This window comes from Verruconis gallopava, assembly GCF_000836295.1.
Source record: "Verruconis gallopava strain CBS 43764 unplaced genomic scaffold supercont1.24, whole genome shotgun sequence".
Classification (NCBI taxonomy): Eukaryota; Fungi; Ascomycota; class Dothideomycetes; order Venturiales; family Sympoventuriaceae; genus Verruconis; species Verruconis gallopava.
In genome coordinates this window covers 274458-294204 of record NW_015622160.1, presented here as the reverse complement: position 1 = coordinate 294204, position 19747 = coordinate 274458, and the positions used below count along the sequence as shown (strand labels likewise).

Genomic DNA, 19747 nt, shown 5'->3' with positions numbered 1-19747 from the left:
TTGTCTCAAAACACACGAGAATATAGGTCAGATATAGCATACATACGGACCTCTAGCATGTACAATCTTCCTCTATCTTCTACAAATTCTCCAATGTGTCAGCAGCTCCACACTCCCACCACGCCGTCCTTCCGTCCTTCTACACAGTAACCGTCCTTTATCCTGACTCTCTCCACATTCGCCACAGCGCCTTCATTATCCTCCTGCACACCTGGCCCGCAGTTCCAGTGTCTCCCGTCTGCTTTATCGTAGACCTTCACGACAGGCTCACCAGCTGCCGCCACGATGCGACGAGTGTCGAACATCATGCTTGAAATTGGGTTATCGTACGCGAAGGCGTCATATATACTACCTGTGCGCAAGTCCCATATCTGCAGAGAAGAAAAAATGTCAGTCGTGTGCTTGAATGCACAAGCGAAAAACAATCATGCTCAAGAGAGCCGGAGAAACTTACGCGAATACTTCGATCCAGCGAAGCAGTCACCAGGTGGACGTCGTCAAACTGCAAACTTGAAATAGGCCCTGTGTGTCCCACAAGACTCCTATGCACAAGCCCGCTCCTCAGATCCCACAGTCGGACCATTCCGTCCGCCGTCCCACACGCAAGCGCAGCATCGAAGCACTGCAGCGCTCCCACAAAGTCTGCATCAGGATCAGGAAGGCGTCCTCCACCAATGATACCTTTCCACTGTCCATCGTGCAGTCCGTGTGAGGCCGAGGCTTGGGCCGCCGCCCACAGTACATCCAGCGTTTGAACACACCGCCCCTTTTCAAGATCCCATTGCCGCAATGTTTTGTCGGCGGAGCCTGAGACAAGGGTGTTCCCTCTGAAATGAAGAGCTGTAACTTCGGCGACGTGTGCTTGGAGGGTAAAGAGAGGGCAGTCTGCCATGGAATTTGGAGGAGGAGGCGGAGGTTGGTCTCCTTCATTCTGGAACCCAAGGCCGTCATCTTCGTCCTCCTCATCTTCTTCGTCGTGTCCATGTTTGTGGATGTGATTCGTATCCTTGGGTGCGTATTGTGCACGGCTCAAGTCCCAAAGCCGTATCGTCGCGTCCATGGAACCGGTGGCTACGATTTCGTCTTCAACCTGGAGACATCTGACCGAGGACAGATGACCTTCCAGCATACCCATACAACGTCCAGCGTGCAAATCCCATACTCGCACCGTGTCGTCTAGGGCAGCGGTGACAAGCGTGCCGTAGGGATAGTCAAAGTCCAGAGCTGTGATGACGTCGTTATGCGCCTGCATCTCTCGTATTTTTGAGCCAGGCTCTAGATATTCGTGCAATATCGGCATCGAAATTCTTCTCGTAACTCTCATCCTCCGCCTTGTCCTTGGGGAGGGCAACTTCTCATATATCGATTCGGACATAAACTCGCCCGCTCTTTCACCGAGACCATTTTCCTCATCCCCTCCAGAGGTGGCTTGCGAACTCTTGCGTGCTAGCGCAGCTGCATCTTCCAATTCTTCCCGCAGATCCTCTAATCTGTTGTCGACGCCGAGCAATTCCTGTTCCAGATCCACCTCTTCCTGCTCCAGGTTTGCCATTCGCTCCAGAACAATCTTCCGCATCGTATTCAGGTTCGAGATCTTGGTGTCTATCTCTCGTATCTCGGAGCTGCACATGTTCTTGCGTATGCCCAGCATCTCCAGTCTATGTCTCAACGTGAACTTCTCGTTTTTCAGCTCTACCAGTTCTGGCGGCCCATCTAGATCTTCATCCTCGTCACGCGCAGCCCTTTCTGCGTCCGTGAGTAGCTTCCTTCCCCTCCCTTCCTCCCTGCCTTTTATCCTTTTCCTCAAAAGACTCTCTCGGTCCTCGGGCAAGCTCGCCTGAAATCCCTCGAAAAGACTGTAGCCATTGTTTGCTTCCGGTATGTTCTTTAACAGTTCATCGGGAAGGTATGCCAATGCCCTATGCTGTATCTCTGTCGTCTTCACGTTGCGGATCAATTCCTTGGGCGAGTTCTGGGCAAAGGAGAACATAGAGCGCTGGATGATAGGGCGGCGCATCTCCCTGTGGATCTCGCCGAGTGCATTCTGATAGTGATGTGAGATCGACCCGCTGCCCTCAAGGGGGCCCATCAGGTGCGATGCTGTGGCGGTAACTTTGCGCGAGAAGGCTTCGATTTGGCGGGTCTGCGTTGGATCATTAACTTCCAAAGCCAGGTCATGGAGTAGAAGAGATGCATACAGGGAGGATGGAGTCATCGACCGAGCCGCCCAGCGATGGACGCGCACTGTGTGAACGGCCCTCAGCCATGGTTTACATGTATTGTGATGCCCAGTAGCAGAACGAAGACTATGCTCGGACAGATGCAGCCAATGCTATGGAGCACGCGTCATTATTAATGATTGTAAGAGCAGGAAAAGGCGAGGATATCGGCGATGGCGTAGGAGATCGGAGAGTCAACGGGGGTGGTCGCGTGTGCGCATGTCTTAGCGACGATGATGTTCCTCATAGGAAAGTTGAACAGCCTGTTTGCGGCCGAGTCGCTCCCGCAGCGCCCGTCGTTGTGCAGTGCGCCGCACGTCAAACGCCACACAACAGCGGCCCCGCAGACGAGCTCTGCCGTGTTCCTTGCACGTAACCGCCGCCGCCGCAGTCACCACAACCAGGACGCTCTGCTTCTGCCATATTATTCTTGGATCTTGCGAGAAACTCTGCTGAGCTGCACCAAAGACACTCGTCCAGCCATGGACTCGGCAATTGAGCACCGAGACCCCTCCAAGATCCTCGATCTGTCAAACATCCGCTTCCAGCTTATGTACGACTTCGCCGCCTTCTCCAGTTGACCGGACTCGCCTATGGCCTTTGCTTTGCTTGCTGACTCTCCAATCCAGCCGTCTCGAAGATACGATAACCTTCCACCTAATAGAGCGTGTTCAATTCCCCCTCAACTCCGCAATCTACAAGCCTGGTGCAATTCCTATACCCAACTCTGACCTCTCCCTCTTCGACTTCATCCTGCGCGATACCGAGCGTCTGCACTCTCTTGTGCGGCGCTACCAATCTCCGGATGAGTACCCCTTCTTCCCGGAGGCGATAGAAGAGCCCATCCTCAAGCCTCTGTCTTACCCCAAGGTTCTGCACGAGAACAACGTGGTGGTGAATGACAGATTGAAGGAAGCATACATCAACAAGATCCTGCCCGCGTGTTGCAGTCAGCCGAATCGCCCGGAAAGGGGTGAAGACCAAGAGAACTATGGCTCTGCGGCGACCATGGACGTGCTGTGTCTGCAGGCTCTTTCCCGGCGCATCCACTACGGCAAGTTCGTGGCGGAGTCCAAATTTCGGTCCGATACGGCTCGGTTTGTCTCTTTAATCAAAGCCAAGGACATCGCTGGTCTGGACGCTGCAATCACGGATGCTAAGGTGGAGAAAAAGGTGCTCGAGCGGCTGAGGCTGAAGGCGAAGACATACGGTACCGATCCGGACCTTACCAGCAACGACCAGGGGAAGATAAACGTAGAGGCAGTAGTAGACATGTACAGAGACTATGTCATTCCGCTTACCAAGGTTGTAGAGGTAGAGTATCTGCTGCAACGGCTGAAGGGCACAGAATGGGAGTGATGGATTGCTTGCGAGAGACCTGTACTAGATTGCTCGGGTTTGCATCCAATTTTTTTTCTCCTTTTCGAAACCGCATAGATGATCCACATTTAGACGCTGCTTGACAGCAGAACATGCAGCAGTGCAATTCGCATCTAACGTATGGGTATCGTGTTAAACGCTACAACAAAACAAAAGGGCGATACCGCGCTAGAACAGCAAGGCTAACCTAACCAACAAAATACTGACTTTGGCGTTTTTCAGCCTATCATCCCAGACGTTGGGCCCATTTGGTTCCCTCACTCTTCATTTTGACTTGACTCCAACCATGTTCTTGAAATCAAGCCCCGCTTCCCCTAGAACGGCGCAGTGCTCCAACGCTATCTCCATACATTTCGTGTATGTCTCGCTTTCCTTCTCCACGCTGCTCAATTGTCGTTCCAGCATCGCGTTGAAATCATCGACGTGCTCCTTCACCCACTTAACGCAAGCAGACATCATAGCCATGGGGAAACATGCTTGGTAAATAAGCGCAGTGTCCTTGAGGGATGTGAATGTGATGAAAGCCAGTTGGTAGATGTAATGCTGGAGGTCGCCTTCGAAGATGACTTGGCTGTTCGGCACAGTTCAGCATGTTGAACACTACTGCAACACAGAAATACGTACCGAATGTGCTTTTTGATGGTCTCTGTGCGTGCCTCAAGATACGCTTCCCGTGCGCGATCTTCGAATCCGAGACGCACCAGCCAATCCACATGCCTTTTGGTCGCAGTCATCCAACTTGGCGTATCCTTGAGATACCTTACGATGACATGCTCTAATTTTGCCGCTCGTTCATTCAGCTTTAACGTGATTAGACTCTGCGCAACATTGTTGTTCTTAATGCCTTTCGCGATACGTCTAAATTTCTCTACCCGGGAGACTGCCGCCTCAAATCGCTGGAGGGCTATGTCGATATCTAGTTCGTCGATCTGGGACTCGACCCACCGCAGAGATTGCGGCTTGCCGTCCACATCAATGAGAATATCTGAGCGCGGCGTGCTCGTTTCGGTAATTGCTTCTACAAGCTCCGCATTCTGGAGAACACCTGGGTCTCGGCCAGCCCAATAGCCAGCAACGTCAGATCTCTTGTCACGATTGAGATTCTCCTCCTCTTCTAGAGATTTCCGCAGGTCCTCTTGCGCGCGTCGAAAGTTGGTCAAGAGTTGCATCTTGACTTCGGCGTCAGCGCTGCCAGTTGCGAACGTGTATGATTCTGTGCCCACACGCACGTTGATCGCGTTGGAAGAGGGTGATTTCTGGCCCGCTCCACCAGGTAGCGCTCGAGTGGACAAGTCTGCAAGTTGTACGTCCTGCAGTGGCCAGCAACGAACAGCTACGAGTTGCCCCTGGCCTTGCGTTTGCTTACCCCCGGGTGCAGGGCCGTCAGCACGCTTCTTTTCTGCTGCAACAAGAAAGTGGTCATTCAGCAGGATAATATATACTCGTCTCCTAGGTTTCCACGTTGCCGAATTCAGTTCTACCCACCGAAAGTTCTCGTACACGATATGTCTGCCGGGTATTGCGGGCAGATACTTTTGCGAGCCTTCCACGCGCTTCCACAGCGCTGCCAATTGCGTGTTCCATAGAGCCTCGAGGTTGGCGACCGAGCTTCTGTTCGCTATCCGGCGTACCTTCTTAGTGTCTGCGCTGGCGTTGCTATTGGAACCACCGCTAGCAAGTGTGGCTTGTCCCAATGCGCCTGTAAGTTCCGCCATCAGGTTCCGCAGAGTACGCATCTCGCCCTTGAGTTTCTCTGCTTCCTTGCTGATCTTGATGAATTGGGAGCGATTGCGAAATACATTCTGGGTTAGGTCGGCCGAGGTCCTATTCTTAGCTTCGCGTAGATCGTATTGGTAGTTCTGGATTGCTTCTTCGGAGGCGTCAGCAAGTAGTGATGAAACGTCTGTGAGGCATGTTAGCTCAAGAGAACCGCATATCAGCTGTGGGTGCCTACACTGATCTGGCTTGAGGCCTGGGTTGGATAAAGCTTTGATGTCTATTTGAATTCTTGTACCTGAGTCCGTGGACGGCCGCCCATCTCTTGAAGGCGGCTGAACAGCAAAACTACCGGTAATCTTGGGCACGCTTGGTACCGGCGGCGCCGAAGCATCAAAGTCGGGCGGGAGGTTCGCAAACCGCGTCGAATATCGCCGCTGGATCAAATCTGCCGTAGTATCTCCATTCTGTGGCCTTGGGCGTGGCTTAGGTGCACCAGGAAGACCAGGCCTTTCTACAGAATTTTTGGTCCTGACACTGCTGTTGCTCAGAGAGTCGGTCGAAGCGTTGATCGGTAGCGGTCCGGAGATCTGCTTAGGTGCGCTGATCTTGGGTTTGACGGTGCGTTTCTTGCGAAGGGAAATGCCCCGTTTCTCTTTTTCATCTGACTTGCTTGAATTCATGGCGCCAGAGGTGCAGTCAAAACATGCAGTGTCGTCAATTGCATACCAGCTGGCAGGAGCATGTCGGGAGGTACATCATCCGCGCGGCTTGAGGCTTGCGGCCTGAGGCGATGAACTTGTCGTGTGGCTCAAGAAATTATGAGCGAATCTGGATCGGTGCCCTTCACGAATTAAATGAGTTTGAACAAAATCATATGAAATCGTGAAAAATGTTCTCTCTCTTCAATATCGGGAGTCTTCCATCTGGCAAGTTCAATGAGAGATGCCATTACGAGAAGCCGCTAATCTTTCTTATAGAAGCACTCGAGCTATGGCATGTGCACAGAACACCAATTATATTGGCCATAGCCGTGATTCTCATTGTCTTCCGGGTATGGATACGGTTCTCCTGCAGAGATCAAGAAGATATCATCGATTTGAACAGAGAGAAATCCATCGACTCCGCGGAAACGCGGACCATGAATCATAAGCCACCAATTGATCATGCTCCGATTGAGTTTGGCTTCGATGATAATAATTTTAAAGCTGCTGATGTGACTAAAACGTCGAAAGTTCGTGGCAAGTTGAGCCCGAAAAGAGTGAATGGGAAGAAGAGGCAGGCAAAGCCTTTTTCTAACCTGCCCAGTCAGGGCTTCGATCCTGAGCAAGACTCCGTCAAGCCCCTAGTTTTCTTTTGCTCTCTGGGAGGCAATACTGAAAAGGCTGCAAAAGACTTCGCCGCCGATATCAACTCGTGGCGAAAAACTCTGGACGCCCCTTGTAAAGACCGCATCCTGGAGCCAGAAATACTCGATCTATCTTACATTGAGTATGAAGAGTACTTCGTCACCCCTCCGGCAGATAGCAAGGTCGAAAGTGCAAATAAGCGACCCAAGTATTTCTACACGATCCTGCTTCCAACATACAACATTGATTCTATTCTCGACAATTTTCTGGACCATCTCAAGGAGACACACAATGACTTCCGGATTGATACAGCACCGCTTTCACCGCTTCTAGGTTACTCTGTTTTCGGGCTCGGGGACAGGGAGGGCTGGCCGACTGAGCAAGAAGGATTTTGCTCTCAAGCCAGGGAAGTTGATAAATGGATGGCGAAGCTGACGGGAAGAAAGCGCGCGTTTCCTCTTGGAATGGGTGACATGAAGCTTGACGGCAAGCAGAGACTGTTCGAATGGAGAACAGGACTACAGGATGTGGTTCTTGAGATTGCCAAGGGTAATGGGTTAGGCGAAGGTGTTGTCGGTAGCGGGGATGCTATCGAGAGTGATGAAGATGATACTGATACCGAAGAAGCGAATGCATCGCAATCGCTGGACGACGTGGAAGATCTCTGGAAATCATATCGCAATCGTATGAATGGGCCAGTGCCTGTTGACTTTACGAACTACAACTCCAATTCAAAACCAGCTGATTCAACACCTCTTAAGGAAATGGTACCAAAAACATCACCCACCTACGCTGCACTCACTAAACAAGGCTACACCATTGTCGGCTCTCACAGCGGGGTGAAAATCTGCCGTTGGACGAAATCTGCGCTAAGGGGACGGGGTTCATGCTATAAGTATTCGTTCTACGGTATTAAATCGCACCTTTGCATGGAGACTACACCGTCGCTATCGTGTAGTAATAAGTGCGTGTTCTGCTGGCGGCATGGGACTAATCCCGTGGGAACGACATGGCGATGGAAGGTTGATCCTCCTGAGATGATCTTTGAAGGCGTTAAGGAGGGTCATTACAAAAAGATCAAAATGATGAAAGGTGTTCCTGGAGTAAGGGCGGACCGGTTCGCAGAAGCAATGCAGATCAAACATTGCGCCTTGAGTCTGGTCGGTGAGCCGATTTTTTATCCGCATATCAACGAGTTCACCAGGATGCTTCACAAGGAACATATATCTTCCTTCTTGGTGTGCAATGCTCAGCACCCCGATCAGTTGGCTGCATTAAATCACGTCACACAATTGTACGTCTCGATTGATGCATCTAACAAAGATTCCCTCCGCAAGATTGACCGTCCGCTGCATCGCGACTTCTGGGAACGCTTCATACGCTGCTTGGACATTCTTCGCGAAAAACGATTCACTCAACGCACTGTCTTCCGACTCACCCTCGTGAAGGGCTTCAACATCGACGACGAGGCGGAAGGGTACGCAGATCTCGTTGCTCGCGGATTGCCGTGCTTCGTTGAGATCAAAGGAGTAACTTTCTGCGGTACATCTACATCATCCTCTGCAGGTTTAACGATGCAAAATGTTCCCTTCTATTCTGAGGTATGCGCTTTTGTCGTAGCCCTGTCGAAGGCGCTGTCCAATCGAGGACTCAAGTACGGTATCGCAGCTGAGCATGCACATAGTTGCTGTGTGCTACTCGGTGATACAGATCGGTTCTTGATAAATGGAAGATGGCACACTCAGATTGGGTATGAAAAATTTTTCCAGTGCCTAGAGAGTGGAAAGGAGTTTGGGCCGGAAGATTACATTGGCGACCCGACTCCAGAGTGGGCCCTTTGGGGGAATGGAGGTTTCGATCCAAGAGATGAGAAAGTTGATCGGAAAGGCAATAAGCAAGATCTGCCGGTGAGCGGTGCAAGATTGGTGGAAATATAATGTCCTTAAACCGTCTTACGTGATTGACCTGAACATCTTATGCTGATTTATACGCGACTGTTGAAGATTTTCCGATAGTCAGCTTTTTCTGCTAATCACCAGAGAGTGACTTTCTCGAAATAAAAAATTCATTTTCGGCGTCCCAAAATAGGGGCTTCTAAAGAAAAACTGTATGATAATTTGCCCCGCAATAAGAGCTGCTTCCAACACGTGTGACGAATCACGGGCTGGCAACTGTTCGATATTTTCTTCTGTTACATGGTATCTTATATTGTTATTTCTTATATAGACCGGTACTAATGGAGTTCCCTCCCAGATGCTAGGCATCAGACGTGTGTCGTTAGCTGTTTTTGGGTGTCGAGTTAATTTAACTATTTTATAGGTATAGCGTGCTGTCAAAGAAACAAGAATTGATGGGAACAAAACTTGCCGTGCATTTCCAGGGATATTTTCTTCTCCTCAATAAACATGAAGCATACATATATTTCTTCAGCGCCACAAAGAGCGAGAAGCAGCTAAACTCATGCAGTCAGATCTAGGTAGCATTCGACAAGCGCTTAAACTGACTTTGAAGTAACCTTCATACAAATCGACGTGAGTCTGGCCAATTATGTGGCCCTGAAGCTTGAGCTTCGAGAGCGTCTTACGCTTAGCTTACCAATACCAAGAAAATGGGGGCCGGACAAGAGTGAATACATAAATGCCGAGTTTGCAAACATCAGAGAAAAGCGTAGATATTATAGGTGCAATTCACATTGAGCACAGAATACTGGCTATTTGCCGAAAGTACTTATCATATCCTGCCTGGACAAGTTAAAATGAGCAGCACAAAAGATGTCGTCTTCGTCTTGGTCCCTGGATCCTTTGCCACAACAGTGATGTATGACAAAGTCATACCGATTCTCGAAGAGAGAGGATGTACTGTTAAGCGAGTTGAGCTTCTCTCGGCTAATGATGGCAGCCGTAAACCTGCACCACAGATGCAAGATGATGCAACTGAAATCAGGTCTCATATCCTGCCCATTCTTGATTCGGGTAAAAATGTCGTCCTTTGTCTGCAGTCGTACTCCGGGATTCCGGGCAGCGAGGCTTGCAAAGGACTCAGCAAGAAAGATCGAGGAGATGGCAGTCCTGCAGTTGTTGGCATACTGTATGCCGCATCGTTCTTACCCGACGTGGGCGAGAGCGTGCGCTCAATCATGGATGCATATATTCCTGAAGTCTACAAAGTCGGAGTGCCAGGAGGCTATTTTCCACCCGTGCCTCCTGAAGTTGCGGCGGCCACTTTCAACGATGTAGCCGATCACGAAGAGGTTTCAAAGTATGGCCGTTCTATGACCGGACAAAGTTCGGATACGTATAGTGGCAAAGCATCATACGCCGCGTGGAAAGATATTCGGGGCACAACCATCATCCCTCAGGCGGATCTCATTATCGCGCCAATGGAGCAGGAGAAGATGTACGAGCGAGCCAATGCGATGGGTGCACCCATAAAATGCATCTTAGTGAAGGGAGGCGGGCATGGTATAACAGTTTCTCAGCCAAAATTAGTAGCTGATGAACTGATGGCTCTGGCCGAGGCCTAGGCAATAGGTGTGAACAAGGCTTAATTGTAAAGCAGAGTACGCTAAGATGTCAACACATTCTCAGTAGTACTTTGGAATCATGATGATTCAAAGCTATTTTTTCATGGCGACATACAGTGCCTGAAGTGTTGCCATGGAGAACCCCCCTTTAACACGAGATCGGGGTTCCAGCCGAGAGATGTTGTGATGACAAGCATATACATTGATTCTACCATTTTCCCATTTCTTGGGGGGGAATGCATAATTACTGTAATCCTTAATGAATATAACCGATAATGATCGACATCACTTCGGTACCGCTGAGCATGAGACCGCCGAGCATGAGACCGCCGGTCCACGGTTCTATTCTAATTGAAAATGAGAATTCCAAGCAAACGCGTCAATGAATAATGAACTTCATGATCATTAACAGTAAAGCTTCTGTTTTGCAAACTAGGTGTTTCTAAGGAGTCGATTTGTAAATGTGGCTATTGTATTCGGTGGTCGACGTACCGCTGTATCATTTGGTATTATGCCTCAAAGCCTTGTTATTGTGGCTGTGCTGTTACCCCGTTCACTGCGCTATGTGGCGCATGAGAATACGTCACTTCCAGTCTTGTACATGATGCATTCTTCACCAGCAGTACGCTACAGCAAGCATAATTTCGAGCCTATTTGATCATCTCTTATCATAGGTGCTATCATGGCTTCGTCTTCGTCTGCATCTTCACCGCTCCTCTATTCGTGTATCGCCTATAACACCACCATCCTGGCCGAGCACACGACGTCGGCTTCCTCACAAACAAGCAGCCTTGCCTCCCTCATCCTACCAAAAATCACTCATCAGCAACCACAAAAACTCACATACACAAGTGGATCCAATTTTATACACTATATTGCCCTTGCGCCCTCGGAGTACCCGAATGCCCCGTCAGCGGGTGGTTTGACCTTCCTGTGCGTTGCCAATGAATCGCTAGGCCGCCGTGTGCCTTTTGGATACCTCCTCGAAGTCAAGAAAAAGTTCCTCGGCGATTATGCGCCTGAATCTACAGACTTCGCAAGTCTTCCACCGTATGGCTGCGCAGCTTTCAACACTACGATGAAGAAGTTGATGATCAGTCACGGAACAACCGAGGCGGGGCAGAATGACGCGATCAGAAATGTGCAGCGGGAGATGGACGACGTACGAGAGATTATGAGTGAGAACATCGAGCGAGTTCTCGAGAGAGGGGAACGGATAGATCTCCTTGTGGACAAGACGGATCGATTGGGTGGCAGCGCAAGAGATTTCAGGGTGAGAAGTAGAGGACTGAGGCGAAGGATGTGGTGGAAGAACGTCAAGTTGATGGTGCTGTTGTGTGTCGTCATTGTCTTTCTGATCTACCTACTAGTCGGCATGGGTTGTGGCCTCCCTGGTTGGGGTAGATGCATACATCACTGATTATCAAGCGCAAGGTGGTCTGGTGAATGTGTAAAGACTTTCATTTCTGTTAACAGCGGTTACTCTTGTACAATTAGTGTGTATATGTGAAGTTCTGATGAGACCTTTGACAATCTACAGTTTTGCAGTCTCGGCTTTGATCTCTCTGAGCGCCTCTTCTCTCAACAACCGCTTCAATATCTTTCCGCTAGCAGTCTTTGGGATGGTGGGCACAAATTTGACACCGCCTGTCAAGTGTTTGTAGCTTGCTAGCTGAGGCTGTACATAGTCCAACACCTCCCTTTCAGATAGTTCATCGCCTTCTCGCAGCACGACGCGTGCTTGGACAAGTTCAGCATCAGGACTGCTAGGCAGCGACAGTCCAATAACTGCGGCGTCGATGATTGATGGATGAGACAGAAGAATTCCCTCGATCTCATTCGGTGCAACTTGGAAGCCGCGAACCTTGATTAGCTCTTTTTTACGGTCCACAATGTACAACTTCCCAGTACTTTTCTCTATATATCCTACATCTCCACTGTGGTAGAAGCCATCCGCGTCAAAATCTCTGGAATTTGCCACTGGATCATTGAAATAGCCGCGGATGATGTTAGGTCCACGAACGCACATTTCGCCTGGCACGTTAGACTCCAGGATCTCCTCGCCATTATCATTGACAAATTTAATATCGTGATTGGGGAGCAGATAGCCCACCGTAGCCAAACCTGATTCCGGATATGGTGTCATTGAGATTACGCAGGAAGACTCAGTCATTCCCCAAACTAGCAATATCAAGTCAATTCTACATGCTATATAGATTTGTGACTGTGGAGTATATCATACCTTGCGTGACTGCCCCATCGATGAGGTTCTCAAACCGCTGTTGCAGATCAGGATCCAGCGGCGCTGCTCCAACAGTGGCACGTTTCAGACAGCTGAAATCATAGTTCTTGACGTTAGGGCTCATGACGATCCTGAGGACCACGGGCGGCACGACCATTATCTCCGTTGGCCTGTACTTGTGTATCGCAGCCATGAATTCGTCCACGTCAAATTTTCTCATCAGGTGCATTACAAATCCGGATCTAAGTGCAGAAGTGTGCACCATTGGGGCCATTGCAGCGTGAAACATGGGCAAAGCTATGATGGTGCGAAGATCGTAAGGTTTCTTTGGGATCTGGCTTTCCCACACCAGCGTATGCTGGGAGACGAGATTGTGGTGCGACAGTTCGGCCGCTTTAGGCAGTCCCGTGGTCCCCGAGGTGGTAAGCCGCATTGCGGTGGTGTTCTTAGATTCGTTTTCGTCCTCGAAGCGAACCCAGTCTTGCTCACCATGGTCAAGTAGGCTTTGCCAACTAGGCAGCTCACTATTTTGCTGGCTGTAGGGGTCGAAAAGGAAAACCTTCGAGCTGTCGATGCTAGAACGTTTCATTGCTTCCAACACTGGTGATAAGAGCTCAGGTTCTACTAAGAAGAGCTTTGCTTTCGTGACTGAAATATGATGAGTGAGTTCGCGCGGCGTATACGCCGGGTTTGTACCCGTGTAAACGCATCCTGCCCCTATGATACCGAGAACAGTTATGGGATAGTATAACTAGGCAAAATCAGTCTTTGAGATTTGGAGCTGTTTTTCTAAACCCACGTTGTTGAAGGAGTGCACGCACACCGCGTCTCCCTTTTGCAATCCTGCACTGTGGAAGCCAGCTACAAGACGCCGAATCATCGACCTTGCCTGTCGTGCGCTGATCGATTTTGACGGATCTGCGGCATCTATATAGACTGGCATATCCGAATCATAGCCAATATCATCAAAGATCCATGATATGAGGTCTTTTTTAGGGATTGGCACATGTTCCTTTGCCAGAAATGGCATCTTGGTGCAACAGAGCAAGTCGAAAACAAAAGTATCTTCTCAGCCACACTGAAATTCTACAGTGAACGATGGAATAGGATGTGGAAAGAAAGTTTGATATGCAGACCGTAGATGCCAGTCTATATCGAAGTCGTAACATTAAAGTTTTTGCAAATGAATGAAATGTCTCACCATTCGTCTACCAATGGGTGTTACCCTGGCTTCAGCTTATGTCAGATCTGCATACGGGGAAGGCTTTTATGTCGGTGCATCTTCCTTTTGCGGCTTACTTTGAATAAAAACAGCAATGGTTTGATTACTGATTGCAACTTCACAACGGGTTATGCAGCTTGTTGATACGTTCGGCCAATTATTTGAGTGGAGGGTGGTGTGAACAGAGATGCCTATCGGTTTTCACTACGGCATACACGGGATGCGTTGCGTGAATTCTGAATGGTTAGCATAGGTAAGTTTCTATTAGGCAGACGAAATCCAACAAGCAGGCATCTGAATGCTCCTTTAAGTGAATGCCTAGGTTAGTACTCACAGATAGCACGCGGGATCGGAGGATGTAGAAAAACATTACATCAGGACGCCAGCATAAGTAAACGTGCTTTCTATGAATTTCACTGGCGATATAATGAGACTAACCTGAGGTTCAGCTAGGAGACTGACACATGCGTTCATGAGGAGAAAATAGTCCGCGGAACTGGTCTACGAGTCATTTACCGTCTTCATCCCAGAGAACATGCATCATCTCTCTGCGTCGTTAGCATAACTAGGAGAATTCTCAAAATTCTTAGAGGTTATGCTTGCATGAGTGTCCTATATCAGTACTTGCCTCTTAAATTTGAATTAATCGTCTTTTTGGATGAACGCGGAAGCCCGAAGCCCGAAAGGTTTGTTGTTCAGCCGATTCGGCATTTGACACGCCCATCATGACCAAATTGAGACGGTCGTCTTACACGAAGGAACAACGGACAAGTAACTTAGTCTCAGTTCTTGATTACAAATCACGACGACACTTCACATTCACTTTGTAGTTTCAACCTCTTGGAATGGAATCTATGCTGTTGCTAGTACTTCAGCCATGTCGCAAATTGTTCTCTTTGACCTCCCTTCAAAAGATCGATGTGCCTGCTGGTCTTACAACCCGTGGAAAAGCAAGCTTTGAAATCCTCTACAGGCAGTAAAATTTAGACTAATGTTGCAACATAGCCCGATTGTCCCTAAATTTCAAAAATCTAGACTACGAAACAGAATGGATCGAATATCCGGATATAGCCCCAAAATTTAAGTCCTTGTTCGTACACTCAATTTCCTTGGTATACATAAGCTGGACCTGACCTAAAAATAAAGCGGCATTCCAGAAAACAAATCCGGGACAAAGTATACAATTCCTGCAGTGCGCCTTACAGATGGAACATACCTGATGGACTCCCTTCCAATTGCGAAGGCTCTCGAGAAGGAATATCCCACGCCATCGTTGCATCTCGATTGGGAGACTTTGCCGAAGGTATTCGAGAAAACGACGCAAATTTTGGACATCACCACACCCTGGTGGAAAGCTAAGATTCCGCGAAATGTCCTCTTGCCACGATCGGCCGAGTACTTTTCACGCACTCGGGCTGAGAGACATGGCATGCCTCTGGAGCAGCTTGAGAGCGATTTTGCAACCGAGCAGGTCTGGTCGCAAGTAAAGCCTGTCGCTGAGCAGCTTGGTGCGATTCTGAAAGCCAGTGGAGGCCCGTACTACATGGGATCATATCGTGAGTGTAGTCTGTCTACGAAGCAGGCATCGATGAAATCTGATTCGAACTTCTAGCGTCCTATGCTGATTTCGTTACCGTTGGTGCCCTCCAGTGCTTAAAAAGGGCTGATGAAATTGTATTTCAGAAGCTTGTTGGCCTTGAACCAGAGTTGCTGAAGCTTTATGACGCGTGCCGGGAATGGCTGGAAAGGGACGATCATTAAGTTAGCCATAACTCTAGTTGCTCTAACTACTCATGTAAGTTGTCTTCGAGAATATCAAAGCATAAGCTGAAAAAGGTAACCTCACCTTTGATATTTCCGCGTCAAAGCATCTCGTTGTCAGCAATTGTCCTTGTGATTGTACCCTGTCCTCTCTCACTCTCCCTCCCTTTCCCTCCCTCTCGTGAACATGGGCGCTGAAAGGCAAAGCCGAGTCTAGATCTAGCAACAATCTGTACCGATTTCAATATTCTAAGGCATAAATTGAGCATTTTGAAACATCGTAGATACAATACCTACTATCAATACAGAGCACTTATTGCATCTCATGATTAATGAATGCAGAACCCTGCTCAGGGGAATTTCATGACTCTTTTTTCATGTATAAGAGCTTCGAACGAGATTCGGAGGCCATCACCTAAGCAAAATTCTCATGAAGAGAGGGTCTTGTTCATGACTGGATATCTTGATCAAAAAATGTCTAGGTGTTTGACCGGCTACGTTGAGCAAAAACTGGCTCAACTCTGCAAGGTGAAGAGACTCCCAGTCAACGAGGATAGATCACGGCCTTGGCAATTCGGCGAGTCAAACGTATTCCCAAAAAAAATCGATTAGAGCAAGGTGGGAATCATTGAAGTTCTTAGTAACCTTTCACGTCATTACATATCAAATACTAGCGTCGTGGGCGAAAACAGTGCGAGAGATCTCCATTTACATTGTGGACAGGTCTGAGGGATTTTTCAATTCAATTCTAAGCTTATCAAAACAGCGAGAGGACGGCGAGCGCGCAATCCAATAGAGCGCGTGGCCAGCATTACCGTCCAATATTTCCTATGCAGAACGCCACGCCAAATGCCTTTGCAATTATAGCAACCCCAGCAAGCTTCCATGATCACTCCTCGTGGTTCATACATGAGATCTCTCTAGGTAAAGCCATCTGGATCACGGGCTCTTCACCAGATGCGGTGACGGCTTTGGGGGGCCAGTGCCCGCGCGACGCCGCCTCTCACGCTCACGTGGACTTACATCCACATGCTTACGATTAAACTTACTGCCCATGGTTCGCAGCCAAATATCGTCTTCGGCATCACGACCAAGCCAGTAGCTGCGTCCAAGGCCAACCATAACTCGGCCAAGCTTGCCCTGCCAGCCTTGGCCATCCTCCTTATGCGCTTCAAACGGGTTCTCGGCAAGATCTGAGCTCTGGCTGCCATCGTATAGGTTGTAATTGTGCGTGCTCGTAACTTGGATGTGATGATGCAGCATTTGGCGCGCATAAGCCATAACGACGAAAACAGCGTAGAGGCGAAGAATCCAGAAGCCGCCAATGATAGCAAGACTCATCATGCTTCCTGGACCTGTAAATGCAGCCCATAGGCCAGGTCCTCCACTGGCTGGTGAATCTGCAGGATAGCCGCCAACCACCGCATCTTGGGCTGGTTTTGCGCCATCCGCTGGAGTAGCAATCACATCAACATGGCTGACATTGTGCTTCGGGTTCGTGAATCCGCTCGCATCGCTCAAGGTCTTGCCGCCGGGCGTACTTGTGCGATTGTCATGACTAGCGACAACCATGAACCATGCGACGGCGAAGAATCCGGTGTATACAGCGTTGATCACAGTGTCGATGGCGTACATTTGCGCAAAGGCAAGACAATGCCATGCTGACCCAGTCTTGATATGCGGTGACAGATAGACTGTAGCAGCGAGGACAACAAGAGAATAGATGTACATGGAAAGCTGAAACGCGGAGATTGGGTACCCGGTAAGGAGGGCGAGGATACCGTAGAGGCCAGTGACTTTGTTGATGAGGTGAGTTAGGAGGATAAGCTGTACTCCAGTGCGTAATGACATGAACACCAGGAACTTCTGCATGAAATCTTATCAGTTTATCACGTCCTGTAAGCTGCAATCCTTTTTAAGGGTCACGCACCGTAGGTCGGGGCACCATCAGCGCCGACCGCCCGAGCCGGAGCGCCATGATATGAGTTTGCTTGAGGAAGCGAGGCGCAAATCGGACAGGCGGGCCGGTTGCAACGTTGTTGGTTATGGTGGGCAGTTAGGCCATGAGGGAAGAAAGTATGTTGTTCATGGCGGAAGGTTCGGATGTAGCCACTGCCAAGAAATGAAGGAGCGGTCAGCGAATCAGAGTCCGCCGTGCACATGGAGTTCTAGCTCACCAGTCTCCTTCAATCTTGAGATGGTTGCGAACAAGATTGCTTGTTCAGAAGTTGCTCGCATAGTGCTGTCAGTATTCACTCCACTACCACACCATATACACACGTGATGCGATGCTTTCTCTCTTTGTAGTGCTGCTCGCACGTATTTCCCCATTCAGCTCACACGTGCACCAGCATGGGTCCGTCTAAGCTGGGTAATCTTCGCAGGGGGGGTTCGCCTCCTCTCCAGCACGCAGTAATGCTACTAGCCAAAAACGATAGATCTTGGCCTCGGAATGGCCTTTAGATAGCCTGTAGGCTGGGCCAGTATGCCTGATCATGCGCTAATCAGAGTGTACTCGTGAAACAAGCGATTCATAGTCTAACAGTTGGCTCATTAAATTAATTTTGCTCGATTGCAGATACTATTTCGAGCCAAACGGTATCTTATAAGGAGTCATGGCCGGACAGACGACGGTAGTCGTCATATCTGCCCTCATTCTCTTGGGAAGCGGACTGTTCAGCTGGTGGAAAACCTCGACGATCGACTTCTTGTTCTTGCTTGACACATGTCTTAGTTCTCTGCCTGCTTCTGATATCAAGTCGAATCTCTTAGCTTCAATAAAGGCAAGCTACTTCGTTCAGATCCAAGCTGAGATATTCGGAAATTCACGCTAATTTTCTAGCAGGACTTCACAATGGCGGTGTCTTCCGCTGGTCAACTATTCGGAAGCATTGCCACCGTCATCTTGGTCCATATCCAGCTTGCTTTGGCACAGAATGTGTCTACAGGATTCAGCCTCGGCGCTCGTGCTCTGGCGCCATTGGACCCTCCTGTCAAGACTGCGGATCCGCTGGGTACTTACGGTGTTGGCGTTCGAAGAGAGACGTACGATTTCGAAGATCGTCAGTTGAACGTGAGCTGGTGGTACCCAGCAAACACAGCCTCTGGTTGCAAGATATATCTCGAAAGCGGCGGCATATACGGTACTGCTTGCTCGGAAGCGCCGTTGGATACATCGGGTGGACCATACCCACTGATCCTGTTCTCACCTGGCCTTGCTGCTCATGATGACACCTACTTCTTTTACTGTCAGAACCTTGCAAGTTATGGATATATCGTTGTCAGTATCAATCACCTGGATGCTACCAAGGCTGCTGTTGCTGCCAATCCAATCGCATACATTTCGGCCATTGTACAAGCACTTTTGAACAATTCCAGTTGGACCGTCTGGCTGATATACTCCAACTGGTTCCGATCTACACACTTTGCACTCACTTATCGCCCACAAGAGCAGCAATTCATCCTCGACCAGGCCATCGCGGCTGCTAGCAATTCATCGTCCTTCTTTAATGGTATGATCGACACGAACAACATTGGAATGAGCGGCCATTCCTTGGGCGGCTTCTACACCTTGATTAAGGGAGGCGGCTTGGCAATATACTGTGATAAACCACTATCAGCCTCAGAGAGTAATACTCAGAATATTCTTGTCACCGAAATCAGCATTTGTGCGTGGCCTGAGGCTAAGAACCTCACCTCTCCGCAGGCTCTACACGACCCACGCATAAAAGCAATAATTTCCCTCGCTCCTCCTCTGTTCTTCCAGTCAGAGGATGAGATTTCACGAGCGGCAGCAGCCATTAAAACACCCATGATGATCATAACCGGCAACGATCCAAAGCTAGAATCTACTCTTGCTCCTCAAGAACAAGTCTATGATTCTGCTACAACGCCAAAATATATAGTCGAAATAGATAATACCGATCACTTACTAGTCAGTGAAGCCTACCAATTCAATAAAGGTCCTGGCTCCTTAATCAGTGCGGAGGATAAGGCGAACTTTACAGAAAAAGCCACTGTGTATGAGGTTTACTCAAGTGCGTTCTTCGATGTGTACTTGAAAAATATGACGGAAAGGAAGGGTGTCATGCATAGCAAGAGCTCGGAATTTGTGGCTAAGCTTGAATATAATGATTAGCTTCTAGCCTTCAAATGCGTACTTCTAAAGTGAATGCAGGAGCGTCTAGGACAAGTGCGATCCTCTGTGGAAACATACTTCGTGCTGGGCGTTTATACCCGGTGTCAATCACCGCGCAATAGTTTTTCGTAATTCTCAAGTGAATACTAGGTCATATATGCAAACGCTTGGCAAGCGAGAGGTCCGCCTTCATCTCG

At 49.0% G+C, this 19747-nt stretch overlaps 9 protein-coding genes across 11 annotated transcripts; 5 read left to right on the top strand and 4 right to left on the bottom strand.

The window, feature by feature from the left end:
* PV09_06752 (uncharacterized protein) lies at positions 1–2479 on the bottom strand. Its single transcript, XM_016360441.1, has 3 exons — positions 2199–2479; positions 455–2143; positions 1–371 (listed from the first exon to the last, which is right to left on the bottom strand). The coding sequence occupies exons 1-3, from the start codon at positions 2265–2267 to the stop codon at positions 99–101; spliced, it is 2031 nt and encodes a 676-aa protein (XP_016211780.1). The 5' UTR covers positions 2268–2479; the 3' UTR covers positions 1–98.
* A 107-nt stretch (positions 2480–2586) lies between these two features.
* Positions 2587–3878, top strand: PV09_06751 (chorismate mutase). Its single transcript, XM_016360440.1, has 2 exons — positions 2587–2772; positions 2849–3878. Exons 1-2 carry the CDS (start codon positions 2702–2704, stop codon positions 3576–3578), a joined length of 801 nt encoding a protein of 266 aa, XP_016211779.1. The 5' UTR covers positions 2587–2701; the 3' UTR covers positions 3579–3878.
* Positions 3575–6037, bottom strand: PV09_06750 (uncharacterized protein). The gene is made up of 3 exons (XM_016360439.1): positions 5554–6037; positions 4224–5502; positions 3575–4170 (listed from the first exon to the last, which is right to left on the bottom strand). The coding sequence occupies exons 1-3, from the start codon at positions 5996–5998 to the stop codon at positions 3864–3866; spliced, it is 2031 nt and encodes a 676-aa protein (XP_016211778.1). The 5' UTR covers positions 5999–6037; the 3' UTR covers positions 3575–3863.
* A 137-nt stretch (positions 6038–6174) lies between these two features.
* Positions 6175–8744, top strand: PV09_06749 (uncharacterized protein). The gene is made up of 2 exons (XM_016360438.1): positions 6175–6244; positions 6296–8744. Exons 1-2 carry the CDS (start codon positions 6208–6210, stop codon positions 8599–8601), a joined length of 2343 nt encoding a protein of 780 aa, XP_016211777.1. The 5' UTR covers positions 6175–6207; the 3' UTR covers positions 8602–8744.
* A 2047-nt stretch (positions 8745–10791) lies between these two features.
* On the top strand, positions 10792–11763 carry PV09_06748 (uncharacterized protein). The gene has a single exon (XM_016360437.1). It carries the CDS (start codon positions 10870–10872, stop codon positions 11605–11607), a length of 738 nt encoding a protein of 245 aa, XP_016211776.1. The 5' UTR covers positions 10792–10869; the 3' UTR covers positions 11608–11763.
* On the bottom strand, positions 11638–13891 carry PV09_06747 (uncharacterized protein). Its single transcript, XM_016360436.1, has 4 exons — positions 13729–13891; positions 13229–13659; positions 12430–13180; positions 11638–12368 (listed from the first exon to the last, which is right to left on the bottom strand). The coding sequence occupies exons 2-4, from the start codon at positions 13457–13459 to the stop codon at positions 11722–11724; spliced, it is 1629 nt and encodes a 542-aa protein (XP_016211775.1). The 5' UTR covers positions 13460–13659; positions 13729–13891; the 3' UTR covers positions 11638–11721.
* A 524-nt stretch (positions 13892–14415) lies between these two features.
* Positions 14416–16093, top strand: PV09_06746. Of its 2 annotated transcripts, XM_016360435.1 has the most exons (5): positions 14416–14601; positions 14657–14741; positions 14798–15207; positions 15264–15446; positions 15620–16093. In XM_016360435.1, the coding sequence occupies exons 1-4, from the start codon at positions 14529–14531 to the stop codon at positions 15410–15412; spliced, it is 717 nt and encodes a 238-aa protein (XP_016211774.1). In that variant the 5' UTR covers positions 14416–14528; the 3' UTR covers positions 15413–15446; positions 15620–16093. The 2 variants fall into 2 exon arrangements, with proteins under 2 accessions (XP_016211774.1, XP_016211773.1); XM_016360434.1 differs by having other exon boundaries at positions 15264–16093.
* A 12-nt stretch (positions 16094–16105) lies between these two features.
* PV09_06745 (uncharacterized protein) lies at positions 16106–17526 on the bottom strand. The gene is made up of 2 exons (XM_016360433.1): positions 17343–17526; positions 16106–17278 (listed from the first exon to the last, which is right to left on the bottom strand). The coding sequence occupies exons 1-2, from the start codon at positions 17388–17390 to the stop codon at positions 16352–16354; spliced, it is 975 nt and encodes a 324-aa protein (XP_016211772.1). The 5' UTR covers positions 17391–17526; the 3' UTR covers positions 16106–16351.
* Positions 17527–17635: 109 nt separating this feature from the next.
* Positions 17636–19550, top strand: PV09_06744 (the record flags this gene model as incomplete). 2 transcript variants are annotated; one of them, XM_016360432.1, is made up of 3 exons in its annotated part: positions 17636–17656; positions 17991–18195; positions 18258–19550. In XM_016360432.1, the coding sequence occupies exons 2-3, from the start codon at positions 18028–18030 to the stop codon at positions 19548–19550; spliced, it is 1461 nt and encodes a 486-aa protein (XP_016211771.1). In that variant the 5' UTR covers positions 17636–17656; positions 17991–18027. The 2 variants fall into 2 exon arrangements, with proteins under 2 accessions (XP_016211771.1, XP_016211770.1); XM_016360431.1 differs by lacking the exon at positions 17636–17656 and having other exon boundaries at positions 17956–18195.
* Between the last annotated feature and the right edge of the window lie 197 nt (positions 19551–19747).

Excerpts from the sequence above, each read along its gene's own strand:
- PV09_06747 (XM_016360436.1), bottom strand. The coding sequence starts at position 13,459 with ATGCCATTTCTGGCAAAGGAACATGTGCCAATCCCTAAAAAAGACCTC. Across the intron at positions 13,181-13,228 it reads GCGTGCACTCCTTCAACAAC|TTATACTATCCCATAACTGT; the intron begins GTGGGTTTAGAA and ends GATTTTGCCTAG. Across the intron at positions 12,369-12,429 it reads CGATGGGGCAGTCACGCAAG|TTTGGGGAATGACTGAGTCT; the intron begins GTATGATATACT and ends TGATATTGCTAG.
- PV09_06751 (XM_016360440.1), top strand. The coding sequence starts at position 2,702 with ATGGACTCGGCAATTGAGCACCGAGACCCCTCCAAGATCCTCGATCTG. Across the intron at positions 2,773-2,848 it reads AACATCCGCTTCCAGCTTAT|CCGTCTCGAAGATACGATAA; the intron begins GTACGACTTCGC and ends TCTCCAATCCAG.
- PV09_06745 (XM_016360433.1), bottom strand. The coding sequence starts at position 17,390 with ATGGCGCTCCGGCTCGGGCGGTCGGCGCTGATGGTGCCCCGACCTACG. Across the intron at positions 17,279-17,342 it reads TGATGGTGCCCCGACCTACG|AAGTTCCTGGTGTTCATGTC; the intron begins GTGCGTGACCCT and ends GATTTCATGCAG.
- PV09_06746 (XM_016360435.1), top strand. The coding sequence starts at position 14,529 with ATGTCGCAAATTGTTCTCTTTGACCTCCCTTCAAAAGATCGATGTGCC. Across the intron at positions 14,602-14,656 it reads GTCTTACAACCCGTGGAAAA|CCCGATTGTCCCTAAATTTC; the intron begins GCAAGCTTTGAA and ends GTTGCAACATAG. Across the intron at positions 14,742-14,797 it reads GCCCCAAAATTTAAGTCCTT|CGGCATTCCAGAAAACAAAT; the intron begins GTTCGTACACTC and ends CTAAAAATAAAG.
- PV09_06752 (XM_016360441.1), bottom strand. The coding sequence starts at position 2,267 with ATGGCTGAGGGCCGTTCACACAGTGCGCGTCCATCGCTGGGCGGCTCG. Across the intron at positions 2,144-2,198 it reads TCGATGACTCCATCCTCCCT|ACCCGCCAAATCGAAGCCTT; the intron begins GTATGCATCTCT and ends GATCCAACGCAG. Across the intron at positions 372-454 it reads CGCTGGATCGAAGTATTCGC|ATATGGGACTTGCGCACAGG; the intron begins GTAAGTTTCTCC and ends TCTTCTCTGCAG.
- PV09_06748 (XM_016360437.1), top strand. The coding sequence starts at position 10,870 with ATGGCTTCGTCTTCGTCTGCATCTTCACCGCTCCTCTATTCGTGTATC.
- PV09_06750 (XM_016360439.1), bottom strand. The coding sequence starts at position 5,998 with ATGAATTCAAGCAAGTCAGATGAAAAAGAGAAACGGGGCATTTCCCTT. Across the intron at positions 5,503-5,553 it reads AGGCCTCAAGCCAGATCAGT|ACGTTTCATCACTACTTGCT; the intron begins GTAGGCACCCAC and ends CATGCCTCACAG. Across the intron at positions 4,171-4,223 it reads ACCATCAAAAAGCACATTCG|CCAAGTCATCTTCGAAGGCG; the intron begins GTACGTATTTCT and ends TGTGCCGAACAG.
- PV09_06749 (XM_016360438.1), top strand. The coding sequence starts at position 6,208 with ATGTTCTCTCTCTTCAATATCGGGAGTCTTCCATCTG. Across the intron at positions 6,245-6,295 it reads TATCGGGAGTCTTCCATCTG|AAGCACTCGAGCTATGGCAT; the intron begins GCAAGTTCAATG and ends TCTTTCTTATAG.